Below are 21958 nucleotides of genomic sequence, written 5' to 3'. Positions count from 1 at the left end.
TGGTAACCAATATCAAAGTAAAAACAAGCAGCAACAACAATAACCAACCTAGATCTAATCCAGGAATCAAACGAAAAGCACAAAATCACAAGCAAAGGATAAAGAGAGAAGAGAAACAAACACACCAAAAGATGTTTACCCAGTTCGGTCTAACTTGACCTACTCTGGGGGAGAGATTGATCTCTCCAATCCACTATCAATGAGTTCTTACAAAGAGATACAAATGGGTTACAAGAAATTAGCTTCAACAAGCTCACAAAAAATAAACCTAATTTCTACCCATTTTTCCAATCTCACCAATGAACAAGACACTCAATGATTTTCACTCACCCAAGGTCTTTACAATGTTTCCCAATCTAAGAGAACCCTAATCAAAGACCCTCAACCCCTAAAGTTACCTCCTTTGTAATCCCAAGTTTCTATCTCTTCAAGCTCTGTTCAAAAAATGAACTGAAACGCTTATATAGTGCCCTGATACTGTCAAAATTGTGTCACGATTGCCAAAATATGTTGAGTCAAAATCCCTAATTAATTTTAAAGATAATAAACCTGGATGGTTAAAGAATTAATGAACTTTGATTAATTTCTTGGTATTTAACTTGTGCTCTTGAGTGTTTAATTAAGACAGTAACAAAGTTTAAATCATACCGAGATACAAACTTCAAGCTGCCCCACCCAATTATCTTCACCTCCATGTGTATGCTTTGCGATTTGTTTACTTTAAGAACAAATATACTTTTGGATCTCATCAAATGATTGATATTTCATTTATTTGAGAAGTGCATAATACGTTAATTTTGAGACATTAATTCTAAATATAGCATGACAATCTATATTGAAAGAGAAGTTAGTGTAAGTATTAGTTTTGATTTCTAAATATGCGTAGAGAATTATTTTAAATTTTTAATATATGTTGTTTAATTTTTTGATTTTCAACTTTATGTTTAATGCACACTACAACATAAATTTTGTTTTATATATCATAGTTCATTTTAGTGACCCATTCGAATTTTTTTCTTTTTGGCTCGGCCACCGGAGGCAACCAAAGATGACTAAAGCTTGTCAAAAGCATTGTCTCATTTCAACAGTCTCAACTCCCTATTGCAAAAAAAAAAAAAAACAGTGGACCTTTATGTTTTTTTTCCTTTGAATTGGTCCTTTAAATTTTTCCTTCAAATTGACCCTTTATGCTATATTAAGTTTGCACCATTTGCCTTTAGTTTATATTAAATTACGCATGTTTGTCCTTTAGTTTGAGCTTTTTCTCGAATTATTGTCATAAAATATTTAAATCTAATCCAAACTGTGAAGTGAGTTGCTTGTCCAAGCTACTTTGCAAGTGGAGGAAGTTAAAAGACATTGATTGTGCAGATAGACTTTTATCACCAAGTTTTAAGAGGCTTTACATGTGCCAAAATGGTTGTAGAAAAAAATCAGGAAATTTAGATTGTTTATAAGGTTTTATGGTTGTTTAATTTTCTGAAGAATTAGTATGAGGGACATATGGTTGCAACATTTGGTAGAGTTTCTAATGATCAAATGCTTTTAATTGCTATAGTCGTTGTTGAAAGTGTGACAAAGGACTTACAATACAAACATAATGTAATTTAAAGGTCCGTATCGAAGAAAAATAACTTAAAAGACCAATCGAGAAAATGAATCAAACTTAAAGGACCGCATATGCTAAAATAAAATAGTAGAGTGATGCTGACTAAAATTGCTTTGATTTTATCTAACAACCATCATTCAATTAATCTTGGCAAACTATATCTTTAATATTATTATTTAACCGTGTAAAGTTAATGATCTATATACATTTAATGGAATTTCACGTGCAAAAATCACTGTCCATTGTTGTATCCTTGAACAAGGCCTTTATAAGCCCAAAAATACTTAACATTTTATTCACCATCATCTTCCACTTTCCCTTGAAGGATACAAATAAAATTGATTGATTGTTATGTGTTTACCTGAAGAGGAAAGAGATAGAGTGAAAGACATGGCTCTAGAAGCAGTGGTTTATCCACAAACACAAGATCCTTTTAGTTATGGAATCAAAGATTTTTACAACTTCAACTTCAACACTTTTGTTGCAAAAGAACAACAAGAACAGAGATCTTTCAGTTTTGTAGAAAACCAAACAGAAAATAATTGTCCTCCTTATGTAGATTGGAATAACAATGGTTCCACTTTTTCACCACCCCATTTGAATGAAGTTCAAGAAACCACTACTGATCCAAGTAGTAATACTATTACTAATAACACTCAAAACTTTCATGCTTCACCCTCTGTGAACACAGTTATTCGTCCGAAAAGGCGCAGAGCTAGAAGCAGAAAAAACAAAGAAGAAATTGAGAATCAGAGAATGACTCACATTGCTGTTGAGCGTAATAGAAGAAAGCAGATGAATGACTATCTTTCTATTCTTCGCTCTCTAATGCCAGATTCTTACATCCAAAGGGTACTTACTACTTACATAACATCACTTAGAATATATGTTTAGATTAACAGTGAGTTTAGTAGAATCACGGTGTGTCACTTTGATTTTAACATAAACTTCACTTTAGAGTTTTAAAAAAATCACTGTGATTTCGTCAAACTCATCGTGATTATAACATGCAGTTACATGTTCTTGGTACTCACATGCCGAACTTTAGATTACCTGAGCTCCCTTCTTCTAGAAACTAGAGGGCTAAGACAAACAAAAAACTGAGTGTGTTTGTTTTTTTGTTGTTGGTGAATGCAGGGTGATCAAGCTTCTATAATTGGAGGTGCTATTAACTTTGTTAAAGAGCTTGAGCACAAGTTTCATTTTCTTGGTACTAAGAAAGAAAGAGAAGTGAAATCTGATGAAGCTGGTGGATCAAACAACATGCCATTTTCTGAATTCTTTTCATTTCCACAGTATTCAACAAGTGATAATTCTAATTCTGCAGCTACTATTGGTGAAAAAGTTGGTGAGATTCAATCTTGCATTGCTGACATAGAAGTGACAATGGTGGAAAACCATGCAAATCTTAAAATAAGATCAAGAAAGAGGCCAAAACAGCTCTTGAAAATGGTATCTGGTTTGCAAAGCATGCGTCTCACAATCTTGCATTTAAATGTTACTACTACTGGTGAAATTGTTCTTTACTCTCTCAGTGTTAAGGTTTGTGTTTGTTATTTCTTTTCACTTTTTCTTGTTGCTTTAGATTTCTTTGAACAATTTTTGGAAGTGCTTAATTAAAGTGAAAATGCATTGAATTTTTTTTTTTATTTAGGTTGAAGATGATTGCAAGCTGGGATCAGTGGATGATATAGCTTCAGCTGTATACCAGATGGTCAATAGGATTCAACAAGAGGCAATGTTGAATTAAGATCCATTTAACCTTATAAATTCTCTCTCTCTCTCTCTCTCTCTCTCTCTCTCTCTCTCTCTCTCTCTCTTTCAAGAGATGTGTCTAGCTATTGCAATGTTTATTTATCTTTTATTACTCTATAAATTATGGGCTCATTGAAGGAATTTTTTGGTTTATTCCTTCTTATGTTATTTATGTTCTTATAACTAGATCCTTTTGATCTCTATCTCTCTTTTGTTTGGGGTTAATGTGGAGAAAGTTATGCTATATTGTGCAGCTTGAGACAAACCTAATAGTTATTGGTCAATTCTACCGACCTTGGTTGGAAATTGGTAGGACTTTGTCTTCTTCACAACCATAAGCCAAATTGTCATGATAGAAATTGACAATTTCTCAAAACAACATTGAATGAAAATGAGAGCTGAAGATTTTAGGCTGTTGTTTTGTTGCATAGATATAATAATAGTCCTTTTTGTTTTCTTTTATTTGGCTGTCATGTTTTAATGAAAAATACTAAAAAAACCATAAAACTAAAAATTCTCACTTGGATTGGTCTTGACTCTTGATTCATATATATGTCTTGGTAACATCCGAAATACAAGTGGTTAGTTTGGTAGAATTTTGGTTTGCCGTCAAAATTTTGGTAAAATCTACGCTTAAAATTTCAACAAAATCACAATAACAACGTAATTTTGACGAACTCGTCATCTTTACAAACATGCATTAAAATGTGTAACATTTGATTAAAAGAAAATGTAACAAAAAAAGTCGTGTTATATTATTATGTTGCGGACTTGCAAAAGAATGGTTTAACTGTCAAAGAAGACACACCTAGTCTGTAGTTTGTCCTAAGGAGTGGGATTGAATTGCAGGGGAAAGCTGCGGAGCACAGTTTCAAAAGAAATAAAGCTTTCTCTTTGAATTATTTCCACACTACAAAAAAAGAGAGTCCAATCTTATTACTCCCTCCGTCCCGCAATAGATGAAGTGTAATTTTGACCTAACTTACTTTGACCATATTTTTATACTAATTTTGATAAATAATATCATATAAGATGTCGTTAGATTTGTCTCGATGAGTATTTTTAAAATATCAAATTTTCATAATTTTTTCTAATATATTATTCAAGATATTTAAGCTCAAAATTATGCATTGGCATACGTAATAAAGTCAATTGTGTCAAGTATTAAGGGTTATCAAATTTACTAAGTTGAATCCAGGAATCTTTTGATGCATGTGTTTGAGTGTACATGTATTTTGTATTATATAGAGGAATAGAGGAATTGTCACTTTTTTGTGTGTCTAGAATTACTTTAGAACTATTTAAAATATGCAAAACATTAGCACATTGGAAAATTATGGACTCATAAAGTAAAGTACTACTCTATAGTAAGCTCGGATCCCCATGTAAAAAAAGGAAACTTGGATAATGGTGGTGGGGTTATTGAGTATCTCCAAGATCAGAATGAAAAGCATAAAGTTATATATGCAACTATTAGTACTAAATTTTGTATTAAACTTATAAAATAGAGAAGAATAAATGATTATTTGAGTACCCAATTTGGCCGACTTAGCGTGTGTTTGATTAAATTAATTTTATAAAATGATTTATATTTGAATACATTTACGTTAGAGTAAGTTTAAAAAATTAAATTAAGTGTAAAAATCACGTTTAAAGGCCAAAATTACAAATGTTTGCTTAAGTTTTTTTTACTCTATTTTGTCTAAATTATAAGCAATTTTTTTATGATGTATGTAGTCGAACTATATACGATTTTAAAAGTGATTATCATAAAAGTCAAACTATTTTTATAATTTGGCGATTATTATTGATTGGTGATGAGACCTGAGTACATTAGAAATAGGTTGGGATTACCTAACTTTAAGTTTGTCACTTTTTGAAGAGGTTCTGGTCTAGTCTCCTTTTTTTTCATGTACTTTTTTTGGTTTATATATTGATTATTAGTGGTGCTCTTGCATCACTTTTGCTTATAAAAAAAAGATTAGTGATTTTATCATAACCACAATGACTAATCCTAATTTTACAAAAGTTATAAAGTGTAGCTTCAAGAAATCATGGTGACTCAAAGTAATTCGGACAAACACGATGCTATACCAAACATGCATTTGGCTTTTTGTTTTTTCACCATCTCATTTCCCTATTATAAATGTCAGATTTCACATGAATCGGTCTACAGAACCCTACAAGGGTCATATAGCGTCCTCTTATACAGCTTAGCAAAATATGATATGATATAATATAAATAGTAGAGATTCATCGATTGTTGAAGAAGCTCCTGAATTGTAGTTCAGAAGATTCCAACTCTCAATACACCTGTTTTGTTTTCACCTTCTTGTTCTCTTGCGCGGGACTTGTCGTTCATATAGATTCCAACCCTCTCTCTCTCTCTTGCATTATTTCAAAGTTTGCTTCATAGTCCATTTAATCCTAATTAAAAGAAGAAATACAAAAATATGGAAAATCAATAATGTTATGAAACTCATAGAATAATAACAAGAATCAAAGAGAGAAGAGAGATAATTATATTATTATCTTGTTAAGTACTCCCTCCGTTTCAAAATATAAACAAAATTCACTTTTTAGGTTCATTCATTTAATGATGTATGTGGTTCATTATATGGACTTGACTTGCTCGACTAATGGGTTTGTTCTAAGAGAGATAATTTTTGTTCGACTAATGGGTTTGTTTATGCTCCATTGTATTTTGATCTCTTTATGTGTATTGTTGCTGTGTACTTGACTTGCCTAACTCATAACGCTAATGGAGAATGTCCTAACTCATACTCTAGTTTGAGTGTACTATCTTTGTTCTAGCAATTTAATGAAGTCTATTTTACAATTTAAAAAAAAATTAGGCTTAGATTGCAGCACTAAGAGATGAACAACACATGCATATAAGAAGAAATGCAAAAAGAACTGTTCTCGATAACAGCATGTAATATACAGTCCAAGGCAAAATAATAGTATGAGAGACCACATACGTGACTAGTTATAGTAATAAATAGTGTGCATCAATAAAAATAGTCACTAGAAGATGCTGAAGAATAATAAAAGAGCAAAGGAGGCTAATAATTGATGAAGGGGAACCAAATTCATACTCAATGGCTGTGCTGATTACTGGAATATTAAATTGTCATAAGATTGATTGATATCACCATACACTTCTTCTCAACATAAAAAAATGAGAGGACCCTTAGTTATATGTGCCAATTAATATTCCCTTCGTTTCAAAATAAGTGTCGCTTTAGCCAAAAAAATTGTTTCAAAATGAATGTCGCTTTACATTTCCAATACAACTTTAATTTTTTTCTTTCAACTTTACCCTCTTCAACTTTTCTCTCACACAATTTTCAATGCAACTTTAAGTTTGTCTTTTTCTTATAAAGTAAGGGCAGTTTAGGAAAAGTGTTATGTCTAATGATTATTTCATTTCATTCCTTAATCTGTGTGCAATGAGCTAAAGCGACACTCATTTTAAAACGGATGGAGTATTACAGAATAGTAAAGTAGAGCAAAACGACAGCAGATTGAGTCAAAGAATGTTTTATTGCTTTCTTGAATTATGGGGATCACAGGACAGTACCAAATGTAGTTCTCAATGTATGTACTTGGACCTGAAGGTGAAGCTGACCCAAAATATTCTTTTCCACACTGCAATAATATGGACTTGAGAAAACATTTTTTAGCATGTAAACATTTACACAAATATTTTTAAAAGGAACTAATAAACTTAAAATCAATTGAAATATTGTTGCTATGTTACAGTTTTTCGTTTGGATCAAAATTGCTTTTGCCATTATAATGATCTAAATGGGTTTAAATATATCTATTTAAATTAGAGGTAGCAAAACGGATGGATAAAAAAAAATCTATTAGTCAATTACAATTCACTATATTTTTTGTTGAAAAAACCATCAAATCCATCCATTAAATATAATGTTCATCCAATCCATTCTTATTAGATTTTAATGGATGGATATCCGTCCGATTCATATATTTTTTTAAAAAGATTCTTCCACAAAAAAGTTTTTATTTCTTTTAGCCAAATAAATCCCTCTCTCTCAAGAGATGTGCCTAGCTATTGCAATGTTTATTCATCTTTTATTATTCTATAAATTATGGGTTCCTTGAAGGAATTTTTTGGTTTATTCCTTCTTGTGTTATTTATGTTCTTATAACTAAATCCTTTTGATCTCTATCTCTCTTTTGCTTGGGGTTGATGTGGAGAAAGTTATGCTATATTGTGCTTGGACAATATAGCATTTAAGGTACACAAATGATAGAATTTGTGTACCTATACCCAAATATAACATTAGCCATTGATCTATAACTTACAATTTCAAGGGCAACAATTTTAGAAGTTATATTAGGGGTGAGAAGTATGCAGTTATTTTCCGACCAAAAATATTTATAGGCTATGGCTACAGTGCTTGTAAACAATGAATCTTGGTTGTATGCATATACAGTACTCTTTCCCTTTTATAGTTCTTAAAATTCTTATTTAAAATTTCGTATCTAAAAAATAAAATAAAATTATTAATACACATGTCTATGAGAAATGTAATTATCAAGTCTTAAATGATAGGGATGACAATGGATATCCAATAGGCAGGGTACTATAGTACTCATCCTCATATCCGCATTTGAAAAAAATGTATGTACCCGAGCTCGTACCCTCATGGGCATCAACTTTAGTGCTCTTCCCCATACCCTATGGGCATTTAAGTGCCCATACCCGCATCCATTACCCGCACTTTAACCATTAAAAGACAATAAAAAATATCACAATTGAAATAAAACTAATCCAAAAAATTTCAAATCAACTCGTAAAATAGTACGAATTGCAGTATTTAGCCAAATAAAAAAACATCCAAAATATCCCTAAAAAGAAAGAAAAAATAGATACCTTACATCATTTATACGTTCAAAAGGTGAAGTTGCATGTTAAAGTCATCCTTATTTATTAATTTTGTTAAGTCTGCAGCAACTTAACCTAATTTTTTCCCTCCACTAATCTCTTATTAGGGTTGCAACAATTCAATCCTAAAATTTTGACTCTAAATTTGCATCATTAAATGTTAATCCTCAACCCTAAAATCTTGGCTCTAAAATTTGCTATTTTTTTTTAAAACTGATTTTTTTTCTTCGAATTTTTATCATATCCACTAAAAAATTCATACTACCAAACACTATTTTTGAAAGTTAATAACCAGTATGATTTTTGAATGTCAACAATTTTTTTTCTTCGAATTTTTATCATATCCACTAAAAAATTCATACTACCAAACACTATTTTTGAAAGTTAATAACCAGTATGATTTTTGAATGTCAAACATGCTCTGATTATTTTTTAATGTTAATTAATAGTAAAAAAAAATCTCTAAATTATTGAATGTTAAAATCATTTTTATTTAAATTTGTTACAAACAGGGTCTATGAGGTTGTTCGTTATAACTTTAAAAAAAGATCACTTTTCAGTGCATTATTTCTCTTTGCTATTGTTTTTTTTTAAAACCAGGATCTAAAAAAAAAACTCAAAACAATTTCAAATTAAAAGATATTAAGATTATGTTTTTTATGGGAGGGGCGAGAAAATAAGTATCAAAAGATGAAGGTAATTTTGTAACGAAAAATTCGGATACCATACATAGCGAATTTCACTCATCCTTAATTATATGTCTAACCCGGGCAACACCGGGTAAAAAAACTAGTAATAAATTATTACTTTAGGTTTAGGGTTATGCTTAAATAGTTTAATTGATTAATTAATTGTACACCAAAAATAAATAAATTATTTTTTTTGACAGAAAAAATAAATAAATTATTTATCATATATAAATACATATATGCGGGTTGCGGGGCTGGGTAGTACAGTGCCCATACCCGTGCCCATACCCATTCAAATTTGTGGATAATTACCCATACCCAAACCCGGACCCATGAAAGCGGGGTTTTATCCTACCCATAACGGATATTTTTTGCGGGTGTCCATTTGGTCTGGGTCCAATTGTCATCCCTACTTAAATGATTCACAACTAACATAAAAAAATGGATTAAATATATTTAGGTTTTTTAATTTAGCTTTTTATATCATGTGTAAATTTGTACAAGTTAAAAAATTTAAAATAGTATGTTTAAAAAAAATTAAATATTTATAAATTTTAAAAAATAATTATTGTTTTTTATTAAAAATTTGATACTTATAGTTGTTTTAACACATGTTAGACAAACCTAGAGTGACATCTTTCCACCAATTGAAGGCAGCAATGTCGTAGGGCACAGGTTAACACGAGAGTTGTGGGACGCTCATGGTTGCGCTTCAGGAAGCATAGAGGTCAAATCTAATTGGTGGTGTTATCAGAGTTAAACATATTTGTGTAGGAAATATTGAAAACAAAAGAAGTTTGTAACTTTGTCTCCTCGGCCTACCATTTTTATTACTCATTGCGACTTTTTGTTGTTTGGTTTGTGTCTGTGATTGTACCATGCTCAAAGGGTAATGAAAATCAAATACTATATACATTTTTGACATGTATATCTACAGGAGGAAAAACACAAACAGATAAAGATACCATATCTAGGTAGCTTTCTGTATTAGACCGCAGGAACAAAAACTCAACAATGAAAGTTGTGTTTCAAATTGCATATATAAACTAATCGGGAACTAATAATTCTATTTGGGACCAAAAGGCAGAGTAAATGAAGTAGTACATTTTTATTCTCGATTGAAAAATTGATGATCTAGGCTAAGATTGGTAGCAGCGGCAGACCAGCCATTTTCACTTATTTCCAAGTCCCAACTGCACAGTTGAAGAATTTTATTTAAAAACAATATACATTAGGATTATGGAAATTAAGTCCAAATATTCGGTATTGGAAAGTATAAAAAACACAAATATTGCATACCTTTCAAGTTTTGAGGTAGTTCTGAATTGGTACGCCCGACTCTTCAGTCAACTTTTTATAAACAGCCTGCAATTTTCTAGTTATTGGTCCTACTTTTCCATCACCAATTGTGCGCCCATCAACCTTCACTACCTGGAAGTGGCAAACAAAAGTATTGCACATCATATGAGAAAATAAACATCTACTAAATGGTTGCAAGAAGCGCCAAGTTTATTGAACATCAGATTTATGTGGTATTATTGTGCTAACAACAAGTGTAAGAACTCGCAAGGTATAAGGCACTTACCGGGCTTAGTTCTCCCATTGTTCCTGTCGTCCATACCTGCAAGGCAGTCTTCTAGTTATTACTTCGACATAAATTTGAATATTCAAACCAATAGAGAGAGGGAGAATTGGAAGTATAGAACATATAGAAAATAATGCTATTCAGTACAAGTAGCAGAATTCGCAGATTATTAATACTATATCCGTAATATGATCATTTAATGGAAATAAAACTACTGAATCCCATATTGGAGTTAAATTAAATTTTGCTACGATTCCACAATAAATCAGAAAGCAGTTAATTACGCCTATATGATAGGAGTAATATATCTAAACATTGTTTTTTTTAATGAACTAACTTCAATTCCACAATAAATGCAATCTTGTGTCGTGAACCGTGATCTCAGTGTGGTTCAAAAAGCTCTAGAAATCTAGGAGTAACATTTGGCTACATATTCCTCATTTCCATAAGTCCAACAAATACGTAATCAACTGAAAGAAGAAACAGTTTTCTAAAATTAACAGATTTCTGGAAAAGAATATATTATTGGTGAACCTCATCTGCGGTATGCACTTCTGACAGGCTGATTCTCCGCTCTTCTAAAATAAAATGCTCCTTCACCACAAGATCCATGACCTTAAATTGTGAGACACCTTAGTTCCGTAAGTACCAAAATATAATAATAACTTCAAGATAATAAAATATACTTATAAGCAAATTTCCACAAAATAAAATGCATTAACAAACAAATCTCATTGAGAGAAAAGGAATTTTGCACTTACAGTTGCTCGAGTAATGCCAGGAAGACAGTAATCAGCATGTGGCGTCAAAACACGGCCTTTCTTAACTATGAACTACACAAAGTAAAGCAATATGTCAGTCGAAATGTGCATGCAGTCTACCATTGTCAGTTGCAAGCGAAACTTGGGGCAAAAAGAAACACAAAAGGAAAATCTCTTAATTCATCACAATTCTCAAATAACGAGATTTTATTACCATTTGAGTAGCAAGCTGAGAGGGAAAAGAATCTTTTGCAAGAAGATGAGTTTGCATAAGCTATGCATTAAATTGACAGAGTATGTAATCAAAATAAATGATCAATACTGTGTAAATCAATAGTCTAGGAGTTGAACTCCAAGAATCAACTCCTTGCTATCTGGCAACCCTAGTATATAATTATCAAAACAAAGAACAGAGACATTTAAAACAGTTGAGTCAAGGTTCAAGACATACGATGTTAGTTGCATTGGTTTCAGAGACAAAACCATCCTTGTCAAGCATTATTGCATCGTCTGCTTTTGCATTATTGCCTTCAACCTGCACCAAACCAAATAACGGCATTTGTCTGAAACATCATACTAACATAAAAAATGTGTTAAAGCTAAGGTTTTTCCATAGTTTCACTTGTTAAATTACATATTTTCATATTAATTATTCCCCACAATATACATGGATATTGATCTAAGGATTAACCTATCCAAATTCATGATTAGCTTAAAACAAACTCCCTTGTTCTTATGTATAAAATCTATCAGCATTAGTACTACTCATAACTTATTCCATTTTGCATTAATATATGTAAAAAATCACAAGGTGAATAGCAAATTACCTTGGCGAGTATGTTATTGAGGAGGTTATTATGATGTATCTTTGAGTCCAAACTCTGGTAAAACAAACAAATAAAAAGGAGAACAAACAATCAACTAGATAGACCAAAAAAGAGTATGTTACTAAAACTAGGATGTTGTTGGTTTTGAATTAATCTCACTGATTAAAAGCTACTCCCACCGGTCTCATATATAAGCAAAAATAACTACTTTCACATCCATTAAAAAAAGTAGTTATTCTCATTTAATGTTCTAAGAGTAAAAAAAAGGTATTATATTTTCCAAATTACCCAATGGTGAGAACTTGTTCCACTAAAATGAAAGGGTTAAATCTAAATTCATTGAAGGGTAATGTGGGAATAATAGCGTTAAATATGACAGAAGCGGCTAACTTTTTCTTATATTTAAGACAACCAAACATAACATTTCTTTCCTTATATTTGAGACCGGAGGGAGTATATCACAAGCAACAATCCCATGCCAATTTCAATTATCATTATGAACAAAATCAGAGTTCCATACGTGAAAGAATGAAAATCATGACAAGACTTCCAGCATAGATTATTAAAATAAAACCCTTCAAACTAACAATTATACAAACAAGAAACTTACGTTTGGTGAGTTCCTGCGCGTGGTGGCAGTTACAAGAACTATACCACGCTCATTATCATAAACAGGGGGCTTCCATTCGGCAAGCACTGCGTAATTCATCAAGGACCAATTTCAGTATAACACATCCCATCCATTAGAAAAGCAAGTTGTTGACAAATGAAATAATGAAGGTTTTAAACTTAACAGCTTAACTTGTTGCTCTTAATAGCAGCCAAGTTTATTAAATGACTCGATTAACCATCATAAAAAATTACGTAAATCCCTAACGATGGAGCTTTTTTTTTTTTTGTTGACAAAAAAATGGAGCTTAGATTGCCTTGCAAAAGAGTTAAATTAGATCGTCCATCATGTCAAATCACATAAGACGGTTGTTTTGCAACCAAAACATAAGTAATTTCAAAGTTTCCCAATATTGAAGCTCTTCTCGAGGATATTTCTTCCTATGATCTTCTTGAATGCTAAGTCATGCATTCAATCAATATATCAACAACAACAAAGGTTGTTTTTCCCACTCATTGGATTCTGGTAGATGGATCACATTTTTCCATTAGACATTTTCTCGCAAACACCATTCCCTTGAAAAAAGTGGAAATGATAGAATAGATTTTGTTATATCAATCCATAAAATTTTCTAATTAATTCCAACATTGACATACATATATTATGTAAAAAAACATAAATATCTTGGGACCAATATCATTATTACTTATTGAAGGATAGGTTGTTACCAATTAATGTGCATCCATACAGATTCAATGCTGGGCTCATCCCAGAGGTAACCTTAGAAAAGAAGATAACATAAAATTGGTAAGTGGTCGGTTTCGCAACTGAATTAAATATGGTTGATAGTTTCATAACTTCGGTTGCAAATAATATAAAATATAGTCGACGGTTCACCGCTAATGAAACAATAGGCTACAGTACAGCATATTGCATGTTTACAGGGTTTCATTGATCAGCCATACAAGAAAAAGATAACTCAAGTGACTGGGTTTAAGTTTCATCAGTCTTATAAGAAAATAATATCCAGTATGAACACAATTCCCATTGAATAATTTTCTAATTCCCCTAAATAGGTTCCTAAACTAAAAAAAAAAATTGTAATCAGGCACTAAACTAATATATTTGTAATTACACCCTTGTAATTTATGCAAATAAAGAATTACTATATAACGTCAGCCATTTCCATGTCAATTGAAGAATCAAATAGAAATTTAGAATTATTAGCAATCAAACAATTTACATAAATTAAACAAAGAGTCCAGGAGAATAAAACCTTCTTTCCTCGTGTTAGAGAAAGTCGGATGTGGGCATTGTCAAACATTCCATTCCTAATAAGGGTTTTGAAAATAGCTTCCTTAATCTGCAATATATGTTACAACAACATTCATCACTACGAATTATGAAGTAAACAAGAGCGAGGATAACTGAATTAGCACTTGGTTTTTCAGTAAGATCCAGAAACATCAAACACAAAGCCAATCAGGATATAAAATGAGGCAACAGTCTGAGACACATGATAGATGAACAGAAGCCATCTTCGGACTCACCTCATCTCGCGATGGAACATTTTCAAAAGCCAAAGCTTTAGCTGAATCCGATATCCTGGTGAGATATATGAAAATCAATTACATTAATGAAGAGCAGATGCTTTTATAAATAAAATCATCTAATCAGTACAGAATGAATAACCAATCTACAAAATACAACTGAATGAAACCAAAATACATAACTGAATGAAATTGAATCTAGATGTTCAACTTTCAATTATTGGGCATTTTCAATTGAATCTGAATGAAATGAAACCAAAATATATACATGACAGCTCCGGATATCAACTTTCAATTTCTCAAGTTTTTAAACTACATACCTATCTAGATTTTTTTTTTTTTTTGAGGGATACATACCTATCTAGATGTTCCTCAAGTTTAAATATCTTATTTTTATACACTCGAAGACCCTCCCAAACCGAGTCGCCACCTTGGACAACTGAATCAAACACAGAAACCTGATATATAACAGAACAAAAATTTAAAATCACCATAATGCATGCTAAATCACGTAAATCATGTGCCTTATTCTGGTTAGTAGAAACCTTAATGTTGTAAAACAAGTACCTTAGCACTCTCACGTGGCACAATCTCATCACCGACCCAAGCGAGCAATTTTTCATTTGCAGGAACTGGAAGGTCGGGGGAAAGCAAAGGAGAGCTCAGAAGGGATGACTTCTTCTTTACATGGCGCCGAAGCATGTTGTAAAGAGGTAGACTTTGCTCCAACAAATCATAGAGAGAAAAGGGAAATGGCTGAAAAGGAAATAACAATACAGCATAACTCACCAGGATTTCCCCCAGGCCCCAACCAATCATAAGGAAATATATGGGATTTAATACTGTACATGGAAAGAAAGCACAGGGATATCTATAAAACATCAACCTTGTGTTCAATTGCGATAAGATTAAGCTATATACTATTTATGCACAACTGTGGAAACATTGAAAAAGATTTCGGGGGTTGCTGCAAATGATATAATGACCTGGACTTCTTTTAACGGGAACTAAACAGAAGGCATTCACAAAGCAACTGCATACCTCAGTATCCTTTCTTTGTTCCTTAAAACCAGTAGATTTATGTACACCATTATACCACCAAGGGGCCCACAAGCCATCTATTGGTTTTGGACCTGCTTCCCAACTGACAAGTTTAAAATTCAGTTGTCAATTCCCATATATGTATGCATTAACATTGTTGTATAGTAGCAGTTTCGATATAAACTAAACATAAAGAATGCTTTGACAAAACTTAGCATTACAAGGTCATGACTTGCAAAATGAACACTCTATACCTGAGCATTGCTGGTTGAAAAGGAATCTCCAAATCATCACAGAGACCCCGTAAAGTAGCCTGCAAATTAAAACGATAAAAAATTGAAGTAAGATTAAAAGTGGAATTCAGGTTTGCATAAAAGTCAGTCTAATGTATCAAGAAAAAACATAAAACTTACATAAATTAGGACATATAGAAAATTTCCAAGACATGTTGAAAGAATAAGGTGAACTACTTTGGCAGATTTCATAAAAAATTTGGTGATCTTTCAAAAAAAGTATTCTGGTCTAGAATTTGTTATGTGGTTTTGGTGACAAAAGCTTACATGCTAACAATACAAATCAGAGATTTCATATCCTTAGTCAACCAAGGGTCTAGAGAGCCGCTAATAGACAATATAAATTGCCATTCTCTTCCCAAAGGGCAGGCAGATGCATATATTCCGCCTATTCTGATTCCTCTTTGAATTTATTTTCATCTTGTTGAGATATTGAAAAGTTGTGACTGTATAGTTTTAACTTCACTATTTATTGTATTGATTGTATTGATTAATCTTCTTTATTAATTAGGGGTTAACTAGGAGACTCCTACCCATATAAATGTACATTCTCCCCACATAATATGATATAGTAAAACATATTTTCAGTCTTAAGATGGTATCCAGAGCATGGTTCTGAAATCCTAGTCTTGTTTTTGGGTTCAGTCGCTGTCAAGGCTAGCCCTATGTTTTTATTATATTTTCTTTTCTCAATTCAGTCGTTCGGTGTTCAAAGGGAACCGTCCTGGTTTTTGTTTCGTGTTGTTTAATGGGGATCCAACCAGTTTCCTCTTCAGCCACATTGGCTCATTTCAACAATTCTACGGTGTGCCTATCTCACTCTACTAGATCATGGGTTTTAGATTCTGGTGCTTCTGATCATGTTGTTGGTGATCCCTCTCTTATCTCTAATTTGTCAACTCCTAAGATACCTCACAACATTACTGTTGCTAATGGTTCTAAGGCACAAGTTACTGGTATTGGTCAAGCTTCTCCTCTGCCATCTCTATCCTTGAATTATGTGTTATTCGTACCTGGAAGTCCTTTTAATTTGATCTCAATCAGTAAACTTACTCAATCTCTCAATTGTTCTATAACATTTTCTTCCGACTCTTTCCTTATACAAGACCGAAGTACGGGAAAGACAATTGGAACAGGATCTCAATCACAGGGTCTCTATTATCTCCATTCTCATCCATCCACCATTTGTGGTGTTTTTGCATCTCCAGATATCATTCATCGTCGTTTGGGTCATCCAAGTTTGGATAAGTTTAAGGTATTAGTTCCTCACCTTTCACATTTAAAATCATTGGATTGTGAATCATGTCAGCTTGGCAAACATGTCAGAGTATCTTTTCCAAGTCGTGTCAATAAAAGATCAATGTCTCCCTTTGATATCATCCATTCTGATGTTTGGGGTCCTAGTCGTGTGTCGTCCACTTTGGGATACAAATATTATGTCACTTTCATTGATGATTTCTCTAGATGCACCTGGATCACCTTATTGAAGGATCGTTCAGAATTATTTGGTGCCTTTCAAACGTTTTGTTCAGAGATAAAGACCCAATTTGGTAAAACAATTCGAATTTTACGGAGTGACAATGCAAAAGAATATTTTTCTACATCATTCAACTCCTTCTTGGCTTCTCATGGTATTATACATCAGTCCAGCTGTCCTCACACACCGCAACAAAATGGTGTCGCTGAAAGAAAACATCGTCATTTGGTTGACACAGCTCGAACTTTATTGATCAACGCTCATGCACCTTCCAGATTTTGGGGTGATGCCATTCTCACTGCCTGTTATTTGATAAACCGCATGCCATCATCGGTATTGGGTAATGAAATTCCATACTCACTTTTGTTTCCTAAGGATCCTCTGTACGCTGTCCCTCTTCGTGTGTTTGGATCTACGTGTTTTGTACATGATCTCTCTCCTGGCCGTGATAAATTGTCTGCTCGAGCTGTCAAATGTGTGTTTTTGGGATATTCTAAAACCCAAAAGGGGTATCGTTGTTATTCTCCATCTGCGCATCGTTTTTATGTTTCAGCAGATGTTACTTTCTTTGAGGATAAACCATTCTTTGCTTCACCCACTACATCTGGTTCTACAACTTCTACATCTGATGTTACTACTTCCCAGGTGATGCCCATTCCTCTATTTGAGCCATTTGTCTCTACTCAAAATCCTCCACAGTCACAAGGTAACGATGAGTTCCGTCGATATGGTATTACTTATGAGCGTCGACATGTTGAAGCTCCAGAAACAGCTCCTATTGATTCCAATAATTCAAGTCCCAAGACCCCTGCTACTAATTCTAGTGATTCAGATATTGTTCCAGTCTCTTCTCCTGCTGCGGTTCCACTTGAGCGTCCTATTGACTTACCTATTGCTCTTCGTAAAGATAAAAGGTCTACCGCTAATCCTCATCCTATTTATAATTTTTTGAGCTACCACCGATTGTCTCCTTCCTACTTGGCTTTTGTTTCTGCTCTTTCAACTGTCTCAATTCCTAAGACACTTCATGAAGCATTATCTCATCCTGGGTGGAAACAGGCCATGATTGATGAGATGATTGCGTTAGAATCAAACCAAACTTGGGAGCTTGTTCCACCTCCTCTTGGAAAATCTATTGTTGGTTGCAGGTGGGTGTTTAATGTCAAAGTGGGACCTGATGGACAGGTTGATCGATTAAAGGCTCGGTTAGTGGCAAAAGGTTATACTCAAGTTTATGGTCAGGATTATAGTGATACCTTCTCACCAGTTGCGAAGATGACATCTGTTCGCCTCTTTATAGCTATGGCTGCCATGAGACGTTGGCCCCTGTTTCAGTTGGATATCAAAAATGCTTTCTTGCATGGTGACTTGGAAGAAGAGATTTATATGGAGCAACCTCCTGGGTTTGTTGCTCAAGGGGGGCATGGTTTGGTATGCAAATTGAAAAAGTCCTTGTATGGATTGAAACAATCGCCTCGAGCATGGTTTGGTCGATTCAGCAAAGTTCTACAACAGTTTGGGATGACCCGTTGCGAATCAGATCATTCTGTTTTTCTTAAATGCTCAACATCAAATAAATATATATACCTTGTGGTTTATGTTGATGATATTGTAATTACCGGTGATGATTACGAAGGTATCAAGGCATTAAAACAACATCTATTTCAAAACTTTCAGACTAAGGACTTAGGTCCTCTTCGTTACTTTCTCGGGATTGAAGTGGCTCAATCAAATTCTGGTATTGCTATCTCTCAGAGGAAGTATGCCCTTGATATTTTGGAGGAAACAGGTCTTATAGATTGTAAACCAGTTGATACTCCTATGGATCCTAATGTAAAGCTTCTTCCTAACTAGGGGGAGCCCTATTATGATCCAGGCAGATACCGAAGACTAGTGGGAAAATTGAATTATCTCACCTTGACCAGACCGGACATATCTTTTCCAGTTAGCATCGTAAGTCAGTTTCTTAACTCTCCTTGTGTCAATCATTGGAATGCAGTTGTTCGAATTCTTAAGTATATCAAAAGAGCACCCGGAAAAGGACTTGTTTTCACTGATAGGGGCCACACAAATATTGTTGGGTATTCAGATGCCGATTGGGCAGGAGATACAAGTGATAGACGGTCTACTTCTGTTGTCGCCCGGTCGAGTACAGAAGTCGAGTATCGAGCTATGGCTCATACTACATGTGAGCTTGTGTGGTTGAAACATTTACTGCAAGAATTACATTTTTGTGAGGTTGGTCAAATGGAACTTGTATGTGATAATCAATCAGCTTTACACCTCTCCTCCAATCCAGTTTTTCACGAGAGGACAAAGCATATTGAAGTTGACTGTCACTTTCTTAGAGAGAAGATTATCACCGGAATCATCAGAACCTCATTTGTCAATTCCAAGGATCAACTTGCTGATATCTTTACTAAATCTCTACGGAGTCCTCGGATAACTTACATATGTGACAAGATGGATGCATATGATGTATACGCACCACCTTGAGGGGGAGTGTTGAGATATTGAAAAGTTGTGTCTGTATAGTTTTAACTTCACTATTTATTGTATTGATTGTATTGATTAATCTTCTTTTCTTTATTAATTAGGGGTTAACTAGGAGACTCCTACCCATATAAATGTACATTCTCCCCACATAATATGATATAGTAAAACATATTTTCAGTCTTAAGACATCTCATTAAATCAACAGAATGTGATCTTGTTTTTCATACTTCATTAAGGAATCAAAATCAAGCATGTTCAAAAACTGAAATACCTCGGGATCTTTTTGAAGTTCTGCAGCATCAATAACAGGCGGTCTTTTTCCATTCTCGCAGAGTTCATTATAAATAGAAACAAGCTCCGCCAAACCCAACTCAAAGAACGATGGAGGCACAACCTTGTCAAAGGACGGCTGGAGGACACACAATGATATCATCAACCATTGAACGAGCATATGAGAAACGGAAATAAATGAAAGTTGTTTTGCTTTTTATTATTCATAAATAAGAAATAAGAGTGTTACTAATATGTCAAGAGGATTTCTTATGAGAATGAAATGCTTTCCTTTTTTCACTAGATCCTCCGGCAAACCAAGCACCCTTTGTTTTGATATATGCTGAAGGCAACCAAGTAATGATTAGTGATCTAGTTATAGATATCACAAATCCAATAACTACAAACAAAGAATTCACATTTGATTAGATTATTATCCAACGGTTTGTTCGAATTCCACTGTTGTATGGTGCTATGGCACTGCTATTTGACAACACTTTGTACTAAATAGTGTATCCTCGAATAATAGCGATTTGTTCAGATTTCACTATAACTGCTATTAGACAACAACACTTATCTCTTTAAACAAGCAGTACTAAGAACTCGCAATTTAAACAACAAAGGAAAACAAATAGTATCTAAAAAGTACAAATATGATTTAGTCTCTGTCATTATAGAGTGTTTTGGTTAAGTCCCTGCAAATTCAAAAACTGTTGATTCCAGTCCTGACGTCATACGTGACTCAATATAATCACACCATGTGCTGCTGCTACATGGCCGGATAAGCTGTAATTATGACTAAGGTGTTTGGTTTCACTTTTAGATGCCTTAGAAGTGCTTTTCAAGTCCCAAAAGCAATTCTAACTCTATAAAATTATGTTTGGTTTTTTTTCTTTTTTGAGAAATCAATTGTGGGAACTAAAAGCAATACTACTCGAAGCTACTATTTGTAGCTTTCCATTCTAAAATTGATTCTAACACACAAATTAATAATTCAACTCACTTTTAAAGGAATGTAGTCCAAACATAAATCATTTTATCTGCAACTCACTTTTGTCAGAATCAATTCACTCAAAATCAATTTTTGTCAACGCAGAACCAAATATACACTAAAAAATAAACAGAAAAAGAACTTGTGGGTACAAAAAAAAAAAAAAAAAAAAGGTTATAATTACGGGGACTAAAATGATATCTAAACATATCTAAAATAGAATTGTTGAAGGAGAATGCAATCTACCTTACAGAATCTATACTTTTTGTTTCCAGAACCGTAAATTACGTCATTAACAACCTTATTTCCATCAGATTCCTGTTGCATACAATTGAAAGAGTAACAGAAAAGAGGTACTTGAATTAAGAGAGATGAAGAGATGAGAGATGAGCGAGAAATAGTACCATATTGGAGAGTACTTCATCTCTGTAAGGTCGATCGAAGCCACTAACACGGAGGAAATGAGAATAGAGAGGCTCATCAAGGACATTTATATCATCCCTTTGAGAAAAAGAGTACATTAGACTTGTGCTAAGAGATCTTGGTGCAGACCATGAGTGAATCACTTCCACCTCCATCTTCGCCTAAGCTATGGAATCGAATTTTTGGATGATTAATAAAGAGTTTCCAACGCCTCTATAATAAATTATAATCAATGCAAATCAATGCGAGTACTATCCTTATTGAAAAACTAGAGTCAACTACAACGCACTACTGTATACTTGGAACGCACTTTCACACCACTCCACTCAAATCCACGTAACTTTGTAAAATCTATGTAAAAAATATTAAAAAAAATATTGTTGTGAATTCCGATAAAATCACACCAACGAAATACAAAGATGTGTGGAGCAAAGGAAGTGGTAATCAATGGATAAATAGCTTCAAGCAGCAACAACAACAAAACAGACTTAAATATAAGTATAGAGTAACACCACAAGCATAATCAAAGCAACAAAGATAAGAAAGCAAGAAAGAAAACAAACGCACCAAAATGGTAACCCAGTTCAGTCTAATATGACCTACTCTGGGGAGAGAGGAGCCCTCCAATCCACTAAGATGAAAATGATACAAATGAGTTACAAG

General features: G+C 33.4%; 2 protein-coding genes across 4 annotated transcripts; one reads left to right on the top strand and one right to left on the bottom strand.

The window, feature by feature from the left end:
• Positions 1-1809: 1809 nt before the first annotated feature.
• Positions 1810-3780, top strand: LOC146957204 (transcription factor bHLH94-like). The gene is made up of 3 exons (XM_085741172.1): positions 1810-2461; positions 2747-3151; positions 3264-3780. Exons 1-3 carry the CDS (start codon positions 1961-1963, stop codon positions 3357-3359), a joined length of 1002 nt encoding a protein of 333 aa, XP_085597298.1. The 5' UTR covers positions 1810-1960; the 3' UTR covers positions 3360-3780.
• Positions 3781-9861: 6081 nt separating this feature from the next.
• LOC146957203 (branched-chain-amino-acid aminotransferase-like protein 1) lies at positions 9862-21526 on the bottom strand. 3 transcript variants are annotated; one of them, XM_085741169.1, is made up of 19 exons: positions 21277-21526; positions 21119-21190; positions 20132-20224; positions 19883-20020; positions 15600-15658; positions 15346-15448; positions 14872-15060; positions 14662-14762; positions 14305-14359; positions 14031-14117; positions 13483-13534; positions 12755-12840; positions 12145-12198; positions 11769-11852; positions 11318-11389; positions 11091-11171; positions 10557-10592; positions 10271-10402; positions 9862-10164 (listed from the first exon to the last, which is right to left on the bottom strand). In XM_085741169.1, exons 1-18 carry the CDS (start codon positions 21448-21450, stop codon positions 10274-10276), a joined length of 1665 nt encoding a protein of 554 aa, XP_085597295.1. In that variant the 5' UTR covers positions 21451-21526; the 3' UTR covers positions 9862-10164; positions 10271-10273. The 3 variants fall into 3 exon arrangements, with proteins under 3 accessions (XP_085597295.1, XP_085597297.1, XP_085597296.1); XM_085741171.1 differs by having other exon boundaries at positions 10287-10402; XM_085741170.1 differs by lacking the exon at positions 21119-21190.
• Between the last annotated feature and the right edge of the window lie 432 nt (positions 21527-21958).

The sequence above is a fragment of the Medicago sativa genome, chromosome 1 (genome assembly GCF_051527215.1).
Source record: "Medicago sativa cultivar Bolivia chromosome 1, Bolivia_mono, whole genome shotgun sequence".
NCBI classification, from domain to species: Eukaryota; Viridiplantae; Streptophyta; class Magnoliopsida; order Fabales; family Fabaceae; genus Medicago; species Medicago sativa.
This window is presented reverse-complemented; position numbering and strand designations above follow the sequence as displayed.